The following is a 19,580-nucleotide window of genomic DNA, read 5'->3' as shown; positions in this document are numbered from 1 at the left end:
TCGCTCTATCTACATTAACTAGAATTCTTTGTTTTTATTTATTTATTTATTTATTTATTTATTTATTCCCTTTTGTTGCCCTTGTTGTTTCATTGTTGTAGTTATTATCGATGTCATCATTGTTGGATAGTACAGAAAGAAATGGAGAGAGGAGGGGAAAACAGAAGGGGAGAGAAAGATAAGACACCTGCAGACCTGCTTCACCGCCTGTGAAGCAACTCCCCTGCAGGTGGGGAGCCGGGGGGCTCAAACTGGGATCCTTACGCCAGTCCTTACAGACTCATTTCTAATTCTCCATAACCTCAACTTAAAGTCACCCACTTCTCCAAGGAGCTCACAGGGTTGATTTTAAGTATTAGTCACTAGAAGGTGATATAGATTTATATCTTGTTGCAAAGAGATATTTATTTACTTGGCATTCTGCTGTATAACAAAATACCTCAAATCCAATGAATTAAATAGCAAAAGCTTATAGTCTCTCAGTTCAAAAATCAAGGTGTTTGGGGGTTGGGCTGTAGCGCACCAGGTTAAGCACATATGGCGCGATGAACAAGGTCTGGATTGAGGATCCTGGTTCGCACCCCTGGCTCCCCACCTGCAGGGGGGAGTCACTTAACAAGCGGTGAAGCAAGTCTGTAGGTATCTATCTTTCTCTCCCCCGTCTTCTCCTCATCTCTCCATTTTTCTGTCCCATCCAACAATGACATCAATAACAACAACAATAATAACCACAGCAATGATAAAACAGTAAGAACAACAAAAGTGGGAAAAAAGCCTCCAGGAGCAGTGGATTCGTAGTACAGGCACCAAACCCCAACAATAACTCATTTTGCTATCTCCTTGGCCCATCACCCTGAACTTTGATTCTTCATATAGCATTTCCTGTGTATACATGGTGTCCAAGTTTCTTTTTTATATAAGGATAGCAGCCATACTATCCTATATAGTATTAATTTCTTTATTGAGGGATTAATGGTTTACAATTGACAGTAAAATACAATAGTTTGTACATGCATAACATTTCTCAGTTTTCCACATAATAATTAAACCCTTGCAAGGTCCTCCTCTGCCATAATGTTCCAGGACCTAAACCCTCTCCTGGCCCCAGAGTCTTTTACTTGGTCCTAGAACATGATAAACATATAAGGTTTAAAATATGTAATGTGATAAACATATAAGGTTTAAAAATGAACCATAATGTGCTACCATTATCTTAGCAGTCATTTAGTTTTTTCCTTTCAACAATGTTTCTATCATCTTCTGAAATAAAAATCAAAGACTTATTTATCTAGATTCTTTTTTATTTTACTTTTTTTAATATTTATTTTATTTATTCCCTTTTGTTGCCCTTGTTGGATAGGACAGAGAGAAATGGAGAGAGGAGGGGAAGACAGAGAGGAGGAGAAAAAGATAGACACTTGCAGACCTGCTTCACCGCCTGTGAAGCGACTCCCCTGCAGGTGGGGAGCCGGGGTTCGAAACGGGATCCTTATGCCGGTCCTTGTGCTTTGCACCACCTGCGCTTAACCCGCTGCGCTACAGCCCGACTCTCTTTATTTTACTTTTAATAATTTATTTATTTATTTATTCATGAGAAAGATAGGAGGAGAGAGAGAACCAGCCATCACTCTGGTACATGTGCTGCTGGGGATTGAACTCGGGACTTCATGGTTGAGAATCCAATGCTTTATCCACTGCGACACCTCCCAGACCACATTAGCTCCTTTTTTAAAAAGGATTTATTTGCACAGCTATATAAAAGATACTGGGTATTATACAGCAAACCCTAAGAAAGGGACTTTTCAAAGTTAACCCAATTACCAAATAATGTGATAATAACAATAACCATCCATTGTCTTCTTGAACCATAAGACAGCAGGAACCTCACATTTCCACTATAGAGCCTATATTTCCCCCAGTCCTGGAACCTTAGGGTAGGGCCCACTTTCCCGCATGCTTCTCCCAATTCATATGAAATAATATTGCATCCGCCGATTGCAACCTAATCAATGCAACGAGTGCCACCTCAACATGCTTCACCTCAGACTGTGTCCAGAGACTCTAGGTGTGGAATGACAACCCTTCAGCTTCATTACTCGGGTGAGACCTTTCCTTTCATAGTATTCTCTAATTCCATCCCAGGTGGTTCACTTCCTAACAAAGTCCCAAAACCTAGATATAGACCAGGTCCCCTGAGATAGAGCATATGTTCACACGTATCCATAAACTAGGGCAAAATATATACCTGAAAGCGGAAGTACACTAGAGTCTGCAGTGAGTACCCCCCAACACTTCATCTCCACTATTCCAACCTTTGGGTCCAAGATTGTTCAACAATTTGTTTGCCTTTGTATGTTAACTCTCTTTTCAGCCACCAGATTCCAGATGCCAGCATGATGCCAACCAGGCTTCCCTGGACTAAAGACCCCACCAATGTGTCCTGGAGCTCTGCTTCCCCAGAGACCCACCCTACTAGGGAAAGAGAGAGGCAGACTGGGAGTATGAATCGACCAGTCAACGCCCATGTTCAATGGGGAAGCAATTACAGAAGCCAGACCTTCTACCTTCTGCAACCCACAATGACCCTGGGTCCATACTCCCAGAGGGATAGAGAATGGGAAAGCTATCAGGGGAGGGGATGGGATATGGAGATAGGGTGGCGGGAATTGTGTGGAGTTGTACCCCTCCTATCCTACGTTTTTGTTAATGTCTCCTTTCTTAAATAATAAAAAGTAAAAATAAAAAAGGATTTATTTGAGAGAAAAACCAGAACATCACTGGCAAATACTATGGCCAGGGATTGAAACTGGGGTCCAGTATCGTATTCACTGCGTCACTTTCCAGGCTTCCCCCCCCCTTTAGTTGCCCTTGTTTTTATTGTTGTTGTAGTTATTGTTGTTGATATTGTTGGATAGGACAGAGAGAAATGAAGAGAGGAGGGGAAGACAGAGAGGGGGAGAGAAAGATAGACACCTGCAGACCTGCTTCACCGCTTGTGAAGTGACTCCCCTGCAGGTGGGAAGCTGGGTGCTCGAACTGGGATCCTTACACTGGTCCTTGTGCTTTGTGCCACGTGTGCTTAACCTGCTGTGCTATGGCCCGACTCCCCTCCAGGCTTTTTTTTTTTTTTTTTAATGTGAGAGATACAGAGCACTGCTCAGCTCTGACTACTGGTGGTGCTGGAGATGGAAGTTGGGACTGCGGGGCCTCAGGCATAACCATAATGCTATCTTCTCAGCCTGCCCAGGCAGACTTTCTTTTTTTTTAACCTGCTCAGCTACAATGGTGGTGCTAGGGACTGAATAGCTGGGACCTTGGAGTCTAACACCTCAAAGTCTTTACACTAATGCCATCTCCTTGGTCCTGTCCAGCTTCTAATAGATGGACAAAGTCAGTATTTTTTTTTTCCTCCAGGGTTATTGCTGGGCTCGGTGACTGCACCAAGAATCCACCGCTCCTGGAGGCCATCCCCCCCCCCTTTTGTTGCCCTTGTTGCCATAGCCTCGTTGTGGTTATTATTATTACCATTGTTGATGTTGTTCGTTGTTGGATAGGACAGAGAGAAATGGAGAGAGATGGGGAAGACAGAGAGGGGGAGAGAAAGATAGACACCTGCAGACCTGCCTCACCGCCTCTGAAATGACTCCCCTGCAGGTGGGGGGCCGGGGACTCGAACCATAATCCTTACGCCAGTCCTTGCACTTTGTGCTACGTGTGCTTAACCCACTGCGCCACAGCCCGACCCCCCAAAGTCAGTATTTTCTGGCTGCCTATATAAAGAACATTATGTTAGAAACCAAGGTCAGAGATCTAAAATACCTGAAAGTAGATTTTTATGAAGCCTTAAATAGTACAGATCAAAATAGCTTTGATCTAGAGGTGGCCTAAACACTGTCTAAACCTGTGAGGCTTTTAGTCTGACATATTATATTAGTAAAGCTGAAGTGGTAGTTGTGCTGTTCTCTGAGCTTCCCAATGCTACCCCAAAACAAGATGCCAGAAACCACCTCAAAAAAGATCTAGTGAACAAATTTGGGGACAAAGCAAGGGGAAAACTGTTTCAAAGGCAAAGTTCAACAAATTAAGATATGCATTAGGAGGACCAGGCAGTGGCACACCGGGTTAAGCAAACATAGTACAAAGCACAAGGAAGCCCCCCTGACCTTCAGGAGGATCACTTCACAAGTGGTGAAGCAGGTCTGCAGGTGCCTCTCTGTCTCTCTCCCTCTCTATTTTCCCCTCTTCTCTCAATTTCCCTCTGTCCTCTCTAATAAAATGGAGGTTGGGGGGGGGGGGGGTAATGGCCTCCAGGAGCAAAGAGTCATAGTTCTGGCACCAAGCCCCATGATAACTATGGAGGCAAAAAATAAAGTAAAATAAAATAAAGATACATATTACAAACTCTGTAAGGAAGTTCCCAACTATAGACTTGCCAGCTGTTGACAAGAGACAAAATTCAAGGGGGCCAGGCAATAGTGCAGCAGGATAAGCACATGTGGTACAAAGTGCAAGGACAGGCGTTAATCCTGGTTCAAGACCCCAGCTCTCCATCTGCAGGGAGGTCACTTCATGAGTGGAGAAGCAGGTCTGCAGATGTCTGTATTTCTCTCCCCCTCTCCTCTCTCAATTTCTCTCTATCCAATCCAGCAATGACAACAATAACAGAAACAATGACAACAAGGCCAACAAAATGGGAAAAATGGCCTACAGGAGCTGTAGATTTGTAGTGTAGGCACCAAGACCTGGAGGCAAAAAAAAAAAAAAAAAAAAAAACCAGACAAAATTCATTGTTCCCTGGCCTGGGCAATTAATTCTACAGGGGCTCCTTAATAATGCAGGGGAGTCGCTTCACAGGCGGTGAAGCAGGTCTGCAGGTGTCTCTTGGTCTTTCCCCCTCTGTCTTCCCCTCCTCTCTCCATTTCTCTCTGTCCTATCCAACAATGATGACATCAATAACAACAGTAATAACTACAAACAAACAAAAAAAAAAACAAGGGCAGCAAAAAGGAAATAAATATTTTTTTAAAAAGTAATGATCCCCAAAATAAAGCCCTCATATGCAATTATGTCGATAAAAATTAAGGCTATAGCAATAAAAGTGTTCTCATCTCTCAACAAACATGTCAAAATATTTGCAGTGACAAAATAAACAGGAATGCTTCAACCCACTTTGATGTAAAGAATAGGGTATGTGTGCTACAGATCAAACAATATTAAGTCACAAGCTAGTATTAAAGTTGAGTAATAGTTTATGAGGATCCATGATGCTATCTTCTGTACTTTTGTACATTTAAATTTTTCCATAACAGAGCCATGGAGGTGAATAATTGTCAAGCAAAAAGGCTTTCATGCCTGTGTCTCCAAAGTACCAGGTTCAAACCCCAAAACCTGGTAAAGAAAAAACAATTTCATAAGAGGTTAAAGTAATAACTACTTCAAGAACATAGAGACAGATTTAGTTAAAACACTGACTTTTAAAATATGTCCTTCATACATATTGCCTATTTCTGAATTCTTCTTGGCTCTCCAAAGCTCTACTGAAACCACTTTCTCTAAATTACTGATTTGTGGGATGAGAAGATAGCACAGTGGTTTATGCAATATTCTTTTGGCTAAGGTTTTGAGATTCCAGGTTCAAGGGCTGACACCACCATAAGCCAGAGCTGAGCAATGCTCTGGTGAAAAAAAAAATAGAAAAAGATAATTTGTTTTTTATAAACTCAATGACTTTTTCTGACATTTTACTTGTCACTGATTTATATTTATTCCAGATATTTGTTTATTTTTATTATTTTTTATATTTATTTTATTTACTTATTCCCTTTTGTTGCCCTTGTTGTTTTATTGTTGTAGTTACTATTGTTGTTGTCGTTGTTGGATAGGACAGAGAGAAATAGAGAGAGGGAGGGGAAGACAGAGAGGAGGAGAGAAAGATAGACACCTGCAGACCTGCTTCACCGCCTGCAGGTGGGGAGCCGAGGTTCGAACCAGGATCCTTATGCCGGTCCTTGTGCTTTGCGCCACCTGCGCTTAACCCGCTGCACTACAGCCCGACTCCCCTATTCCAGATATCTGGTATATTAAACCTCTCTCTTCCAAAGTTAGGTTTCTTGAATCTTCTTTCTGTTTCTTTTAGTTATCCTTTTACATACATTGTTGACATAAACAATCCAAAGGCCTTTATGAAACTTAAGTAGGACAAAAATCATAAAAAGAGGGTCAGCAGGTAGTTCAGTTAGTAGAGTGCACAAGTTACCATGTGCAAGGATCTGGGTCTGAGGCTTGGGCCATCACATGGGAGTATCTGCAGGGGGAACCTTTACCAGCAGTGGAGTAGTGCTGTGGTGTCTATTTCTCATCCTTTATATAAAGAAAAAATTATCTGGGGTGAGGGGAGACAGCATAATGGTTATGCAAAGAGACTCTCATACCTGAGGCTCAGAAGTCTCAGGTTCAATCCCTCACACCACCATAAACCAGAGTTGAGTAAAAGTCTGGTTAAAAAAAAAAGTCTGCCAGAAGCAATGGAGTCATGCAGGTACTCAGAATCACATTTGGAAGCCAAAAAAAAAAAAAAGTTCTTTAAAAATTATAATTTTGGGGCTGGGTGGTGGTGCACCTGGTTGAGCACAAATTACAATGCACAAGGACCCAGGTTCAATCCTCCGGTCCCCACCTGTAGGGGGAAAGCTTCACAAGTGATGAAGCAGTGTTCCAAGTGTCTCTGTCTCTTGCCCTCTCTATCACCCCCTTCCCTCTCAATTTCTAGCTGTATCTATCCAATAAAGATAATTTAAAAAAATTTTAAATTATAATTTTACCTATTAAAGATATTTAGTGAGCTGTTGTCTAATGCTAAACACTGAAATATGCTTAGAATAATGAACAAGAAATTCACAAATATCACTCCTACAGAACGGAAAAGAAATTTTGATAAGATGACAAATAATTATGACTATTAAAGGCAGCACAAAGAAGTACATGGTGGCAATATAAAGAATGGAAACAGGGCAGGGTAGATAGCATAATGGTTATGCAAAGAGTCATGACCGAGGCTCCAAAGTCCCAGGTTTAATCCCTGATACCACCATAAACCAGAGCAGTGCTCTGATTAAAAAATAAAAAAGAAACCTAGCAGCCTGAGAGGTAGCACAGTGGCAGAACTTTGAATACAGAAACATGAAGTTTTGAGTTTGGATCCCTGGCACCACATATGCCAGAGTACTCCTCAGTGGCCTACCACCTCTCCCACCATGAAATAAATAAATATTAAAATATGAAGGAGTTGGGAGTTAGGTGATAGCGCAGCGGGTTAAGCACAGGTGGCGCAAAGCACAAGGACAGGCTTAGGGATCCCGGTTTGAGCCCCTGTCTCCCAAACTGCAGGGGAGTCGCTTCACAGGCAGTGAAGCAGGTCTGCAGGTGTCTGTCTTTTCTCTCCCCGTCTTCCCCGGCTCTCTCCAGCCGCTTGACTTTCTGCGGCCTCGTGTTCCTCTCCGCCATGAGAGGCTTTCCATTTTACGGAGAGGCTTCCCAAACCCTCCATTCTTTTGTCACGAGACAGGTTTTCTACCTCTGGGATATTTTTCTCAGGACCGCACCGTGGATACTCATGACTATGTTCGCAGCTTTCAAGGGATATGTGGGGTGCCATCCCAAAAGATTAAAGGACCTTGAGGCTGAGATACAAGAGTTAAGGGAGATGGTCATTACGCTTACCCATCCTAAGCCCTCTGCATCTTGCTCTGAGGCTCTTGTTTTGGCAGACACGTGTCCGGATTCTCCTTCGGCCTCCACAGCCCTTCTTTGGCCACCCCCGTTTTGGCAGACACGTGTCCGGCCTCTCGTGTGGCCTTTACCTCTACAGCTGTTTCTCCAGCAGCTGCTTCTCCAGCGGCTTCCACTTCTATGACTCCTCCCCCCGCCGATACACCACTACCAGACACAGAGTGCCTTTGTGGGCTTCGCAACCGAGCTTTTCTTCCAGAGCAAGTCCACATATTCCCGGTAAACGTTACCCCCAATAGACAGAAATCCCAGGGGTAGTACCCACATTCCTCCACAGATCCTAACGTACTTCACCAGACAATTACGAAGGTTAGAGTTCATGTTCCATGGACCAGGTCCATTTTACAAGGCCACCTTCAGGTCTGGGCCACACCTTGTTTTCTCTTGACCTTGATAGTAGCCCTTGGAAGATGGAAGATGCTCGGAGTCCCCTCCCATGTCTCCTGCAGGAAACACTGACTCTAACCTGAAAAACAGCCCTAATCTAACCAACCATGAGGCTGTTGCCCAGAGGCTCCTATGTCTTCAGCTGCTGCCACAGCTTCTGCGGCCCCTCCCCCTGCCACTTTTGCCGGAGGCAAGACGCCTTCCAGGACTCATAATACAAAATGGCAGAATCTGAAAAATTAGTTCACAGAGCCCCAACAAAAAACCTCCCTACCATTTCTCTCTTTCTCCCATTCTCTAAATATCTTAAACCTGCTTGCTGTCCAACCCCTCTGCTTTCAGTAGTGTTTTTTTAAGAGAATGATTTGCTCTGAGTATTCTGAAACTTAATTGACTTTATTTAAAAAAAAATGCTAGACAGCCATGGTTTCTAGAGACATCCAAAAAAAACAGCACAAAAAATTGTTTTTCTCCTCTTTTGACTTTTTTTTTTAAGTCTTAGAATAAATTTAAAACATTTTAGTCTTAAACCGTGTGAGTAGAAATGGTTCGACTAGGACACTACAGATCTAAATTTGTGTTTAAAATGACATGTCTTCGTAACAAAAGTTTTTCTCCTCGTGTATTAAAGACAATGTTTATGTGTGTGTTTAAAGTTTGGTAAACATTAACTTTAAGGTTAAAAAATGTAACTTTAAGGCTACACTCTTACCAGGCAAAGTTAAATAAAAGAGTTTTCAACATAATGCTCATAAAGGTAAAATTAATTTGCGTTTAAAGTCTGAGGTAAAAATTAGTTAAAAAATCAATATATTTAAAATTGTTCTGAAAATCCTGCGCACACCTAGGGTGTGTCTCCATCTTAAATGGGTGTAACAAAAGATAGAAAAGACGTTATTGATATGTAAAGCTCTCAAATACCTTCTCAATTAGAGGTAGAACCAGTCCAGACAAATGATAGATCATACAATGGTTATGCTAATAATTCTCATGCCTGAGGCTCTAGCAATGGTTCTTTGCCTTACCACATTTTATTGTGCTTAAATTGGTTGAACAGCCTTAAAATGATATGAGAAAGACCTTCCAAAATTATAATGATACTTAAACTAACTATAATCATCAAATTATCAATTATAGTAAACTTCTAACTTGTTACAAGTTTTTTTTTTTTTCACAAATAAGTGATTACAGCTGTCAAGCCTTCACAAAAAGAAGCATCTGTTCATATGGTAAGGTATTAAACTATAAAAAGTTCCTCCATATACAACTCATGTGAATTAACATTCACATATTTTTCTACACTTAACTGGTGTATCTCATTTTGCCACTATAGGCCTGCCTTTGTCAGCCAACAATTTAAAGATTTTTCCCTTTATAACATCACCCATGCCACAGACATCCCTTACTACCCCCAAAGACAAATGGTCATTGAGAAGGCCTGCCAAATGCCTAGGCTCAATTAAGAAAAAAATAAGGGGAGATACATCCCCCCAATATTCAGTTGGCTAAGATACCAAACCTCTTTTTCTATAAAAAAAAATGCAAATCAGATGTCCTGCTAACCAGATTTGGAAGCAGATTGTTTGTGTTTCTTTCACAGAAATCCCGGGAAAAACCATCTGGACCCCTGCACACTCTGACATCACCCACTAGATAGCATGACTATAGTGGCACACTCCACGAAACCCATGATCCCATGATATGACCTGACACGATGTGAAGAACCTGATTCACAAACTCCAAGGACAAAATTTTCTTACTGCCTGTCTGCCCTTCCTGCCTCTGCTTTGCCTGTCACGTTTTGGCAGTTCCAGCTCACTTTCTACAGAAAAGCGAAATTCCGGTGGCTGACCTTCCCCATAGAGATAGATATGCAGCGTTTCATCCCCTGGCCTTTCTCCTGGTCATATACATTGGACTGAGACTTTTATCAGACTTGCTGGCACACCCATTGGACACTTTACACAATTTTACAGCAGCTTCCTTCCCTTCACGCTGCCGGTTTTTCAAAGACTGACCCGCACTAGTTCATAGACCTTGCAGACAGTTGCCTTGGGGACTGTACAGTGCCAAACAGCCCCTTTGCTTGGCAGGTACATCCTGCCGCCTGCAGGCCCTGCCCTTTGAGACAGGAAATGCCCCTCATTACTAGGCCTTGCCCCCAGAGGCAGGAGATGCCTCCAGAGGCAGAACCCCCATTACAAAGCCCTGCCCCCAGAGGCAGGAGACACCCCCAGAGACAAGAAACACCCCCTTGCCCAACAGCCTTCTCTTGGCATCACACTAGCTCTTACTGCTCCCCTACTTATCCCTTCCTGTTTTGTTGTAACATTCAGGTTTATGCCCAAAAGGTTTCTGCTCACCCCTACACTACTATCCCTCTGTCACAGATGGAGTCTTTTACAGACATTGAGCCATCTTAATGCGATGACTAGATCAAAAGATAAGAAAAGATGTATAAATATTGTGAAGAGATGGTAGAGCCTGGCAGAGCTTAATCTATGAGATGAGTCCCTCCAGGTAAGTCTCTCTCTCTCTCTACAGAGGGGTTGAGCACAGGGGGACACATAAATCTCACAAGCTTGGCGGCCATGTAAGTCTTCCCTCCCCCACAAAAACATCCTACATCTTCCCACCTGAGCATGGCATTCCTTAAAAACATTTAAGCCTGCTCCACTCTAAATTTCCTATACTGTGGCCATTAGGTAAAAAAAAAAGGGGGAGAGATGCTGTGTAGATGTCCCCTCAGGCTAGTACTAGTTCCCACAAGAGTTGGGACATTCTCAGAGCTCTTGTTCTGCCATGTTGTCCCCTCAGGGACAACAGGCTAGTGCCAGTTCCCTCGAGAGTTAATACGATAATCTTGAAGTGCCCTTCCCAACTAATCCTGTCCCGGCTCGTCACTCCCGGTTTTTGCCCTGTATAGCCCTTCTTCTTCTTCCTCTCTCTCTCTCTCTCTCTCTCTCTCTCTCTCTCTCCCCCCCCCACTTTTCACTTTGGTGATTAGACGCAGGGAAGGTTGCTGCACAAGGCGGCCATTTTTGCTACCTCCACGTGACCCGAACCACTGTGCTCTCACCCAACTCTGAGGTGCCCGCGCAAATAAAGAATTGTGTTCTCTCTCCACTCCAGATCTCCTCTCTCTCTCCCCTCCGCATCGCAGCACGACAAAGGACCACAAAGACAAATAATAAGGAAGCAGGGCAGTAGGCACTCAGCTGAGCACATGTTACAAAGCTCAAGGACCCCAAGCCCCTAGTTCCCCACCTGCAGAGAGAAAGCATCACAAGTAGTAAAACAGTGCTGCAGGTGTCTGTCTGTCTCTCTTTCCCACCTCTGGCTCTTCCCCTCTTGATTTCTTTCTATCCAATATATAACTAATTAAAAAAGAAAAAAGATGAAATAATGAAACCAAGATAGAGGTAAAAGCAATGTACAAAACTATTAAGTAATAGGTAGAAGAAAGCAATATACTTCACTAACAAGAAAGAAAGAAAAAAAAGACAACAGAAAACAATGGAATATTAAAAAAAAAAAAAAGGGAGTCAGGTGGTAGCGCAGCAGGTTAATCGCACGTGGCACAAAGCGCAAGGATCCTGGTTCGAGCCCCCGGCTCCCCACCTGCAGGGGAGTCGCTTCACAGGCAATGAAGCAGGTCTGCAGGTGTCTGTCTTTCTCTCCCCCTGTCTGTCTTCCCCTCCTCTCTCCATTTCTCTCTGTCCTATCCAACAACTATGATATCAATAACCACCACAACAATGAAAAACAATAAAGGTAACAAAAAGGGAAAATAAATAAATTTAAAAAAAAGAAAAACAAATGGAATAAACAAGAGCTACAGGCAAATAACATTAAGGCCACAAAGAGTTCTTTGAAATTAAAGCAAAACTTATAATGGAAGTAGAAAAAAAATCATTTGATAATTAGCACAGAAACACAAACAAAATTATTTTAACTTAAAAAAAATGGAAAAATGAAAAAGGAAAAACAAGGTATGATAAATATAGAGGGCCAGCCTCAAGTCAAATAAAAATTCTAGAGAAGAGAAAAAGGAGAAAAAAACTATCACAAATCAAGAATTTTCCTAAAATTTTAAGTTGTAAGTTTTGCTTTGAGTTTGGATCTAATTTGTGACAACATTGCTAAATATATGAGGTCAAAATTACTGCTAAACACGGGACTTATAGTGTCCTCCTCAGGAAAACAGTGAAGAAAACTGAAATCAACCAGTACACCAAGAACATTTACCAGTCTGGTGGCAAAACCAAGATGAAGAGGTGAGCTAGGGGCATATGAAACTGTGATTCCTGCATGAAAATGTCTGAACCAGCTAAGATTCCACTACTTGAAACACTGTCTAAAACAAATGACTTAATTGACAATGCAAAAAAAATGCCTTCAAAATTATGAACAGAGTATTCCCAACTTGAAATCCTAATCCACACAACACATTTACAAATTTAAGGGCTGTACACATTTTCATACCCACATGGTCCCCCAAAACTTCTTTTCATGTTGTCTTTATTACATAAAATATAAAATAAAAAACATACATATAAAATTAATTTTCTTAGAAATATATATATATATCTGCCACCAGAGTTATTGCTGGGGCTCAGTGCTGGCATTACATATCCACTGCTCCCAGTGAATATTTTTTCCTTTAGACTTTTTTTTTTAATTTGATAAGACAGAGAAACTGAGAGGGGATGGGAAGATAGAGAGGGAGAGAATGACACCTGTAGACTTGCTTTACTGCTTGTGAAGCGACTCCCTGCAGCTGGGGAGCAGGGGTCTCGGAACAGGGATCCTTGCGTGGTCCCTGTGCTTCATACTATGTGTATTTAACGCACTACTGCCTGCCCCCCAAAAAAAAGTTTATAGGAAGATTACCATGACATATGTTACAAATTCATCTGGGACTTTATATAATAAAATAACTTATCTTCATTATGAAACAATCATTTTGATAAGCTAAATAACTCCACAGAACTTTTTTTCTAAAAGAACAGGATAAGGGTTTTTTTTTTTTCTTTTCATTATTTTATTTTACCTTAGTGAGAGAAGAGAGAGAGATACAAAGCACTGCTCAGCTCTTGCTTATGGTGGTACTAGAGACTGAACCTAAGACTTTGGAGCCTCAGGCATGAAAATCTTTTGCATAACCATTATGCTGTTTCCTTAGACAAAGTCTACTTAATTTCAAATCAGCTTCATGAACATTTACTATCACAGTATAATTTTATATGCTATATTAATAGTAAATAGTTTAACAATAGCTTTAACAAAGCAAAAGGGCGGAGGGTACACAGCATAATCGTTAGCAAACAGACTCATGGCTGTGAAGTCTCAGGTTCAATCCCCCTCACCACCATCAACCAGAGCTGAACAGTGCTCTGATTAAATAAAAATAATAAGAAAGAAAGAAAGAAAGAAAGAAAGAAAGAAAGAAAGAAAGAAAGAAAGAAAGAAAGAAAAAGTAATTTTGCTGAACTCAAAGCAGAGGCTGGGAAAATAGGTCAACTGATAGAGTGCAAGACTAGCATGACTAAGACCACATGAACCAAAGGCAGCTTCTCTCTCATGTGAAACTTTACCTCACATGAAATAAAAAATTTTCTAAGTATAAAATTGAGAGACAGTGCTGTATTTTAGACTGTATGGTTAGGACTCTAAGTTTATTTAGCCTCACTGGGAGAAACACTGTGGTAGTGCACCAGACACACATGCTTGAGGTTGCAGAGGTCTGTATCAACCCATCACACCACTGTATAACAGAGCTGGGCAGTGCCCTTGTCTCTCTCATGAAAAGTAAATAAATGAATCTTAAATGCTTGGGTCCCTGTCCCCTGAGCATCTGGAGTATTTCTACATAGGACTGAATGATGTAAGTGACAACAGTATTGTCAAACTATTCATTACAGGGGTCAGACAGTAGCACATCCTGCAGAGCACGTTATACTGTGCAAGGACCTGGGTTCAAGCCCACAGTCCTTATCTGTAAGAAGGAAGCTTCATGAATGGTGAAGCAGAGCTGTAGATGTCTGTCTCCCTGTCTATCTCCCCTTTCTCTCTCAATTTGTCTCAATCAAAAAAAAAACAATTCATTACATAAGAAAAATGTGATAGGGAGTCGGGTAGTAGCGCAGCGGGTTAAGCGCAGGTGGCGCAAAGCACAAGGACCGGCATACGGATCCCGGTTCGAACCCTGGCTCCCCACCTGCAGGGGAGTCGCTTCACAAGCAGTGAAGCAGGTCTGCAGGTGTCTAGCTTTCTCTCCCCCTCTCTGTCTTCCCCTCCTCTCTCCATTTCTCTCTGTCCTATCCAACAACAACAACAACAAAAATAACTACAACAATAAAACAACAAGGGCAACAAAAGGGAATAAATAAATAAAATATTAAAAAAAGAAAGAAAGAAAGAAAAATGTGATAGAATAATGGTTATACAAAGAGCCTCTTATGCCTGAGGCTCCAAAGTCTCAGGTTTGATGCACCTCCACCCCCACCCCCCACCCTAAACCAGTGCTGAGAAATGCTTTGGAAAAAAAATTTTTTTAATTTAAAGAAAAAATGTAAACATCATAGCAAAGGTTAACATAGTTTGTTAGTTTTGGTTATATCACTGATTCACCAAAATTCCCCAGTACCTACTGTAAACCAGGCATAGTGCTAAGAAATAGGGATATGATAAACAACAACAGTTTATTTTTTTAATATTTATTTATTTATTGGATAGAGGCAGCCAGAAATTGAGAGAGAAGGGGGTGATAGAGAGGGAGAAACGGAGAGACACAGAGAGACACCTGCAGCCCCACTTTACCACTCACAAAGCTTTCCCCCTGCAGGTGGGGGAGGCTCAAACCCGGAACCCGGGTCCTTGCGCACTGTAATATGTGCACTCAACCAAGTGCACCACCACCCGGCCCCAACGAATTTTTTTTTTAATCTTTGAGACTTGTACTCTTGTGGGAAATAGACAAAACATACAAAATAACTATAAAAGTGGTAAATGCTATTAAGGAGACAAAGTTCTGCCACAGATTAGTCTTTGAAAACCTAAAAATAAATAATTCATGAAAGAGTTACATCAAGATGGCATGGATGCTACAGACCTTTAATGCATAAGACAACTACAGGCACTGTCCATGAAAACAGAGATCAATCCTTCAATGCCAAAGCTATTGATGGCATTACTTAGCAATATAGTAGCCTCAAAAGATAATTAACCTCACAGTTCCAGAGTTAAAAAGCATGTAAGCACAATCCTTTAAAAAAAAAAAAATCTCTAAGAGGGATCTGCACATATGAAACTGAATGTAAAGTGGTAGGTTTAACTGAATGCTGATAGAAAACAAAACCAGTGGTCCGGGAGATGGTAAAGTGGATAAAGCATCGAACTCTCAAGCATGAAGTCCTGAGTTCAATCCCCAGCAGCACATGTACCAGAGTGATGTCTGGTTCTTTCTCTCTCTCCTCCTATCTTTCTAATAATTTAAAAAAGAGAAAATCTGAAAAAAACTATGAACTTTAATCAATAATGATGCATTAATATCACTTCATTAATTGTAACAAATGTAGCATACTAATGTAAGATATACATAATATGAGAAACTGGGTGTTCCTATATGGAAGCCCACTGCATTAGTCTCTCAAATTTTCTGCAAATTTAAAATTATTCTAGGGGCCGGTGGTGGCGAACCTGGTTAAGTGCACTTATTACAATGCACAAGGACCAGGGTTTGAGTCCCCGTCCCCACGTGCAAGGGGAAAGCTTTGTGAATGGTGAAGCAGTGCTGCAGGTCTCTCTCTCCCTCTCTACCACCCTCTTGATTTCTGGCTGTCTCTATCCAATAAATAAAAATAAAAAATTAAAATTATTCTAAAAACTAGTCTTAAAAAAAAATATGAGGTGGGAGAACTGAGCGGTAGCACAGCAGGTTAAGCGCACGTGGCCCAAAGCACAAGAACTGGCAATCCCGTTGCGGGCCCCCCCCAGCTCCCCACCTGCAGGGAAGTCGCTTTCACAGGCGGTGAAGCAGATCTGCAGGTGTCTTTCTCTCCCCCTCTGTCTTCCCCTCCTCTCTCCATTTCTCTGTCTTATCCAACAGTGACATCAATAACAATAATAACTATAACAATAAAAAACAATGACAACAAAAGGGAATAAATACATGAAGGATGATAAATGACATAGTGGGGGTTGTATTGTTAAATGGGAAACTGGGAATGTTATGCATGTACAAACTATTGTATTTACTGTTGAATGTAAAACATTAATTCCCCAATATGAAATAAATTAAAAAATAATAAATTTTTTTTTAAAAGGGAATAAATAAATAATATGAGGTGGATAAGCTAGAGCTAAGCAGTACTCTGGTCTCTGTATCTCTCACCAAAATAAAAACATGTAAAAACAAAATATGAGGTGGGTTCAGGAATTATGGGGGGGGCACAACAAATTAGTAAAGACTTAAAAATACGAACATGAGGACCCAGGTTCAAGCCCTGTCCCCAGGGGGGCGGGGGTGGGGACTTCACAAGTGGTAAAGCTGTGCTGCTGGTGTTGCTTTTTGTTTTCAATATTTATTTATTCTTTTGTTGTTTTTATTATAGTTATTATTGTTTTGTTATCGATGTAAAAACTTATGATCTCTACTAATACTAAACTTTTCCAAGTACAGAAAGTAATGGATATTTCATTAAATAGCACTGCATAATCTAAGGTAGACAATAGTCTTAGAGTACACAAATAAGAGCATCAAATACTACTTACCAATAGTGACCTATAGATCAGTTTATATACCACTATCCTGAAATCACCATAAAATAGATGAACCAGAATCAACCCTATGGGTTTCACCAAGCTATTCATTTATAGAAATAAATTAAAAAATTATATAAGCACAGAGAAGCTTTACTTTTTCTTGGTAAGGGAAAGTGGGGTAAAATGGTATAAAAGGAGAAAAAAAAACAAAAAACCTTCCAGATCCTAATGGAAGCAATTCTGCAATTTTTGTTAACCTACTTTAATCCCATAGTTACCATAAATATTAATAGTTCAAGGTAGAATAAGAAGTCTTAAAATCAATGTTATCTTCTTCCCAATCAAAACACCACCAACCTAACAGGTATGTTTTCTATGACCTAACCCAAGACACCTAGTCAGTACTTAATGTCTTGGGAAAAATCAGTCCCTCAATGTATGGATCTTAAACATGGCTATGAAATGAAAAGGGGGGGGGGCAATAATTTAGGAATTTTCAAGTGTCAACTTTGCGTAATACAGCAAAAAAGGCAGAATTACCACGAGAGTATCTCATCGGCAGTCATCACAAAATTAGGAGGGTCTTGTAATCCAATATAAAGTACATCCAGGAGGGAACCGTAACCAGGTAACTGTCATAACTATTTCACTCAACATTAACTATGAAACAGTAAGCATAAAAGAGTCATTTATCGGAAGTGGCATTGCTATTTAAGTCTAATGCAGATAACTGGATGATGAATTCATTCTACTCTCCATTACTCCCTAACCCCAAGGGAAACCCCACGAAACAAAGATGTTCGCTACTCTCGAGTCTCCTCCCACAGGGATCGGAAATATACCACTGTAAAAACACTTGGAAAGACATGGCACGATTAGCGTGTCCCCAGTAATTCTTGTCTGCACCGCCACGCAGAGAATCAGACGCTGCTTCGTGTGGAAACGGAAGAGGTGAGGGGAGATGTGAAAAATTCCAAGTCAAACCGATCATGACATAGCATCTGGCAGAGATGAGAGACGCATCTGCACGGCCAAGAGAATTGTCAGCGGTGGTATCAAACGAGGGGTTTCAACAAGCCGAAGCTCAAAACAGGAGGGAAAGAAAGAACGGAACGAAGGGAAAAAAAGAAAGACAGGAAAGAAAGAAGGAAGGAAGGAAGGAAGGAAGGAACGGAGAGAAAAGAAAAGATGAGCTCGCCTCTGCAGGTCGCCTCGCCCACCCCCCAGCGCTCGGTCCCCGGGTCGCCCCGTCCGGAAGGAAATATCTCCTCGAAAGCCCAGCCGGCTCCCCCGCCGGTGGGAACCATTCAGGGACTGTGCGCCCACCCCCTCGCCCAGCCCTTCCCGACCCCTCGCGCTTCTCGGCTCCGAGCCTCCGGGAAAAACAACGCCCAGCTCCCCCCTCCCCTCCCCTCCCCTCCCCAGGCTGCAGGGGCCCGGCCTCCCCCGCCGCTCGGGCCTCCCCCGCCGCCGGGCCGCGGGAGGAGCGGGCGGTCAGGGCGGGGCTCCGAGCCGGCTGGGCTGAGGCGCGGGCGGCGGCCGCAGAAAGAAAGGGACGGCGCGGGGGCCGGGGCCGGGGCCGGGGCCGGGGCCGGGGCCGGGCGGGGTGCGGCTGAGGAGGCCGGCGGGGCCCCGTCCCACCGAGCGAGCGCCGGGCGCGGCGGGGCCGGGGGTGGCACGGGGCGCGGACGCGAGGCCGGCGGGGAGACGGGGCGGCCGGCGGGGAGACGGGGCGGCGGCGCACTCACCGCTCTGCTCCCCCAGGAACACCAGCTTGAATTTCCTCAGCGGGTTCCCGAAGTCTCCGCCCGCGGACATGATGGAGCCGGACGAGCTGCTGCTGCTGCTACCGCCGCCGCCTCAGCCCAGAGACCTCCCAGACTCACGCTGCTCCGACCCGCGGACGAAAAGGGCGACGAGCGGGAGGGCGGGCGCCGCGCTCTCTCGGCCCTGCAGGGCCCGGCGTCCGAGCAGCGCTGAGGGCAGGACTCGGCTCGCAGACAGGCAGCCGTCGCCGCCTCCTCCCGCACAGCCGCCTAGGACGCGGCGAGGCCCGTGACCGCGAAGGGAAGGAGGGCGGTGTCGGAAGCAGCCGGTGGGGCGCTCGCGGTTCTCAAGGCTGGAGCCGTTCCCTCCTCGGCACCGGGCTCGGAGACCCGGCTGAGCGAGGCAGAGAGCGCCGGAGCCGCAGACGCGCCTGGGACCTCTCACACACGCAGCGCCCCAGCTCCCACAGCTGCCGCCGCCGCAGCCCAACCTGCTGAGTGCGCGAGCCTCTGGCGCGGCGCGGGGCGAGCCCGGGCGCGAGCCTGCTGCCCCGCCGGCCGCCGGCTACGTGCGTGCGTGCGTGCGCGTGCGCGCCGCGGCCAGCGCCTCCTGATTGCGCCTGTTCTCCAGGATCCGCCTGCGCAGCCGAGACCAGGACAGGTTAGGTTTCCACCCGCTCCTGGAGTAGGGAGGATCAGGTGGGGCGGGGCCGGAGAGAAGCGAGGGGAGTGGACTTAGGGGGTCGTACGTCACTTCTGCCATGAGCCAATCGGAAGAGACTTAGGGCGGGCTAGGATGCGAGTGAGGTGGCGACGCGAGAGCGCGCGCAGCCTTCGCTCAGCAAAAAGCAGAGCAAGGCGGCGGCCATGCAA

General features: G+C 43.7%; 1 protein-coding gene across 2 annotated transcripts in view; it reads right to left on the bottom strand.

Moving 5' to 3' along the window:
- The window catches only part of RAB6A (RAB6A, member RAS oncogene family), a 48,296-nt gene extending 28,992 nt beyond the window's left edge, over positions 1–19,304 (bottom strand). Inside the window, exon 1 of one of the 2 annotated variants that reach the window (XM_060176865.1) lies at positions 18,690–19,304. In XM_060176865.1, the coding sequence (XP_060032848.1) occupies positions 18,690–18,759 (70 nt within the window). In that variant the 5' untranslated portion in view covers positions 18,760–19,304. The remainder of the gene's footprint in view (positions 1–18,689) is intronic. The other variant, XM_060176864.1, reaches the window with a different exon arrangement.
- Positions 19,305–19,580: the final 276 nt, after the last annotated feature.

This window comes from Erinaceus europaeus, chromosome 17 (assembly GCF_950295315.1).
Source record: "Erinaceus europaeus chromosome 17, mEriEur2.1, whole genome shotgun sequence".
In the NCBI taxonomy this organism is placed as follows: domain Eukaryota; kingdom Metazoa; phylum Chordata; class Mammalia; order Eulipotyphla; family Erinaceidae; genus Erinaceus; species Erinaceus europaeus.
Note: the sequence above shows the minus strand (reverse complement) of the source record. Positions and strands in the feature narration are given on the sequence as shown.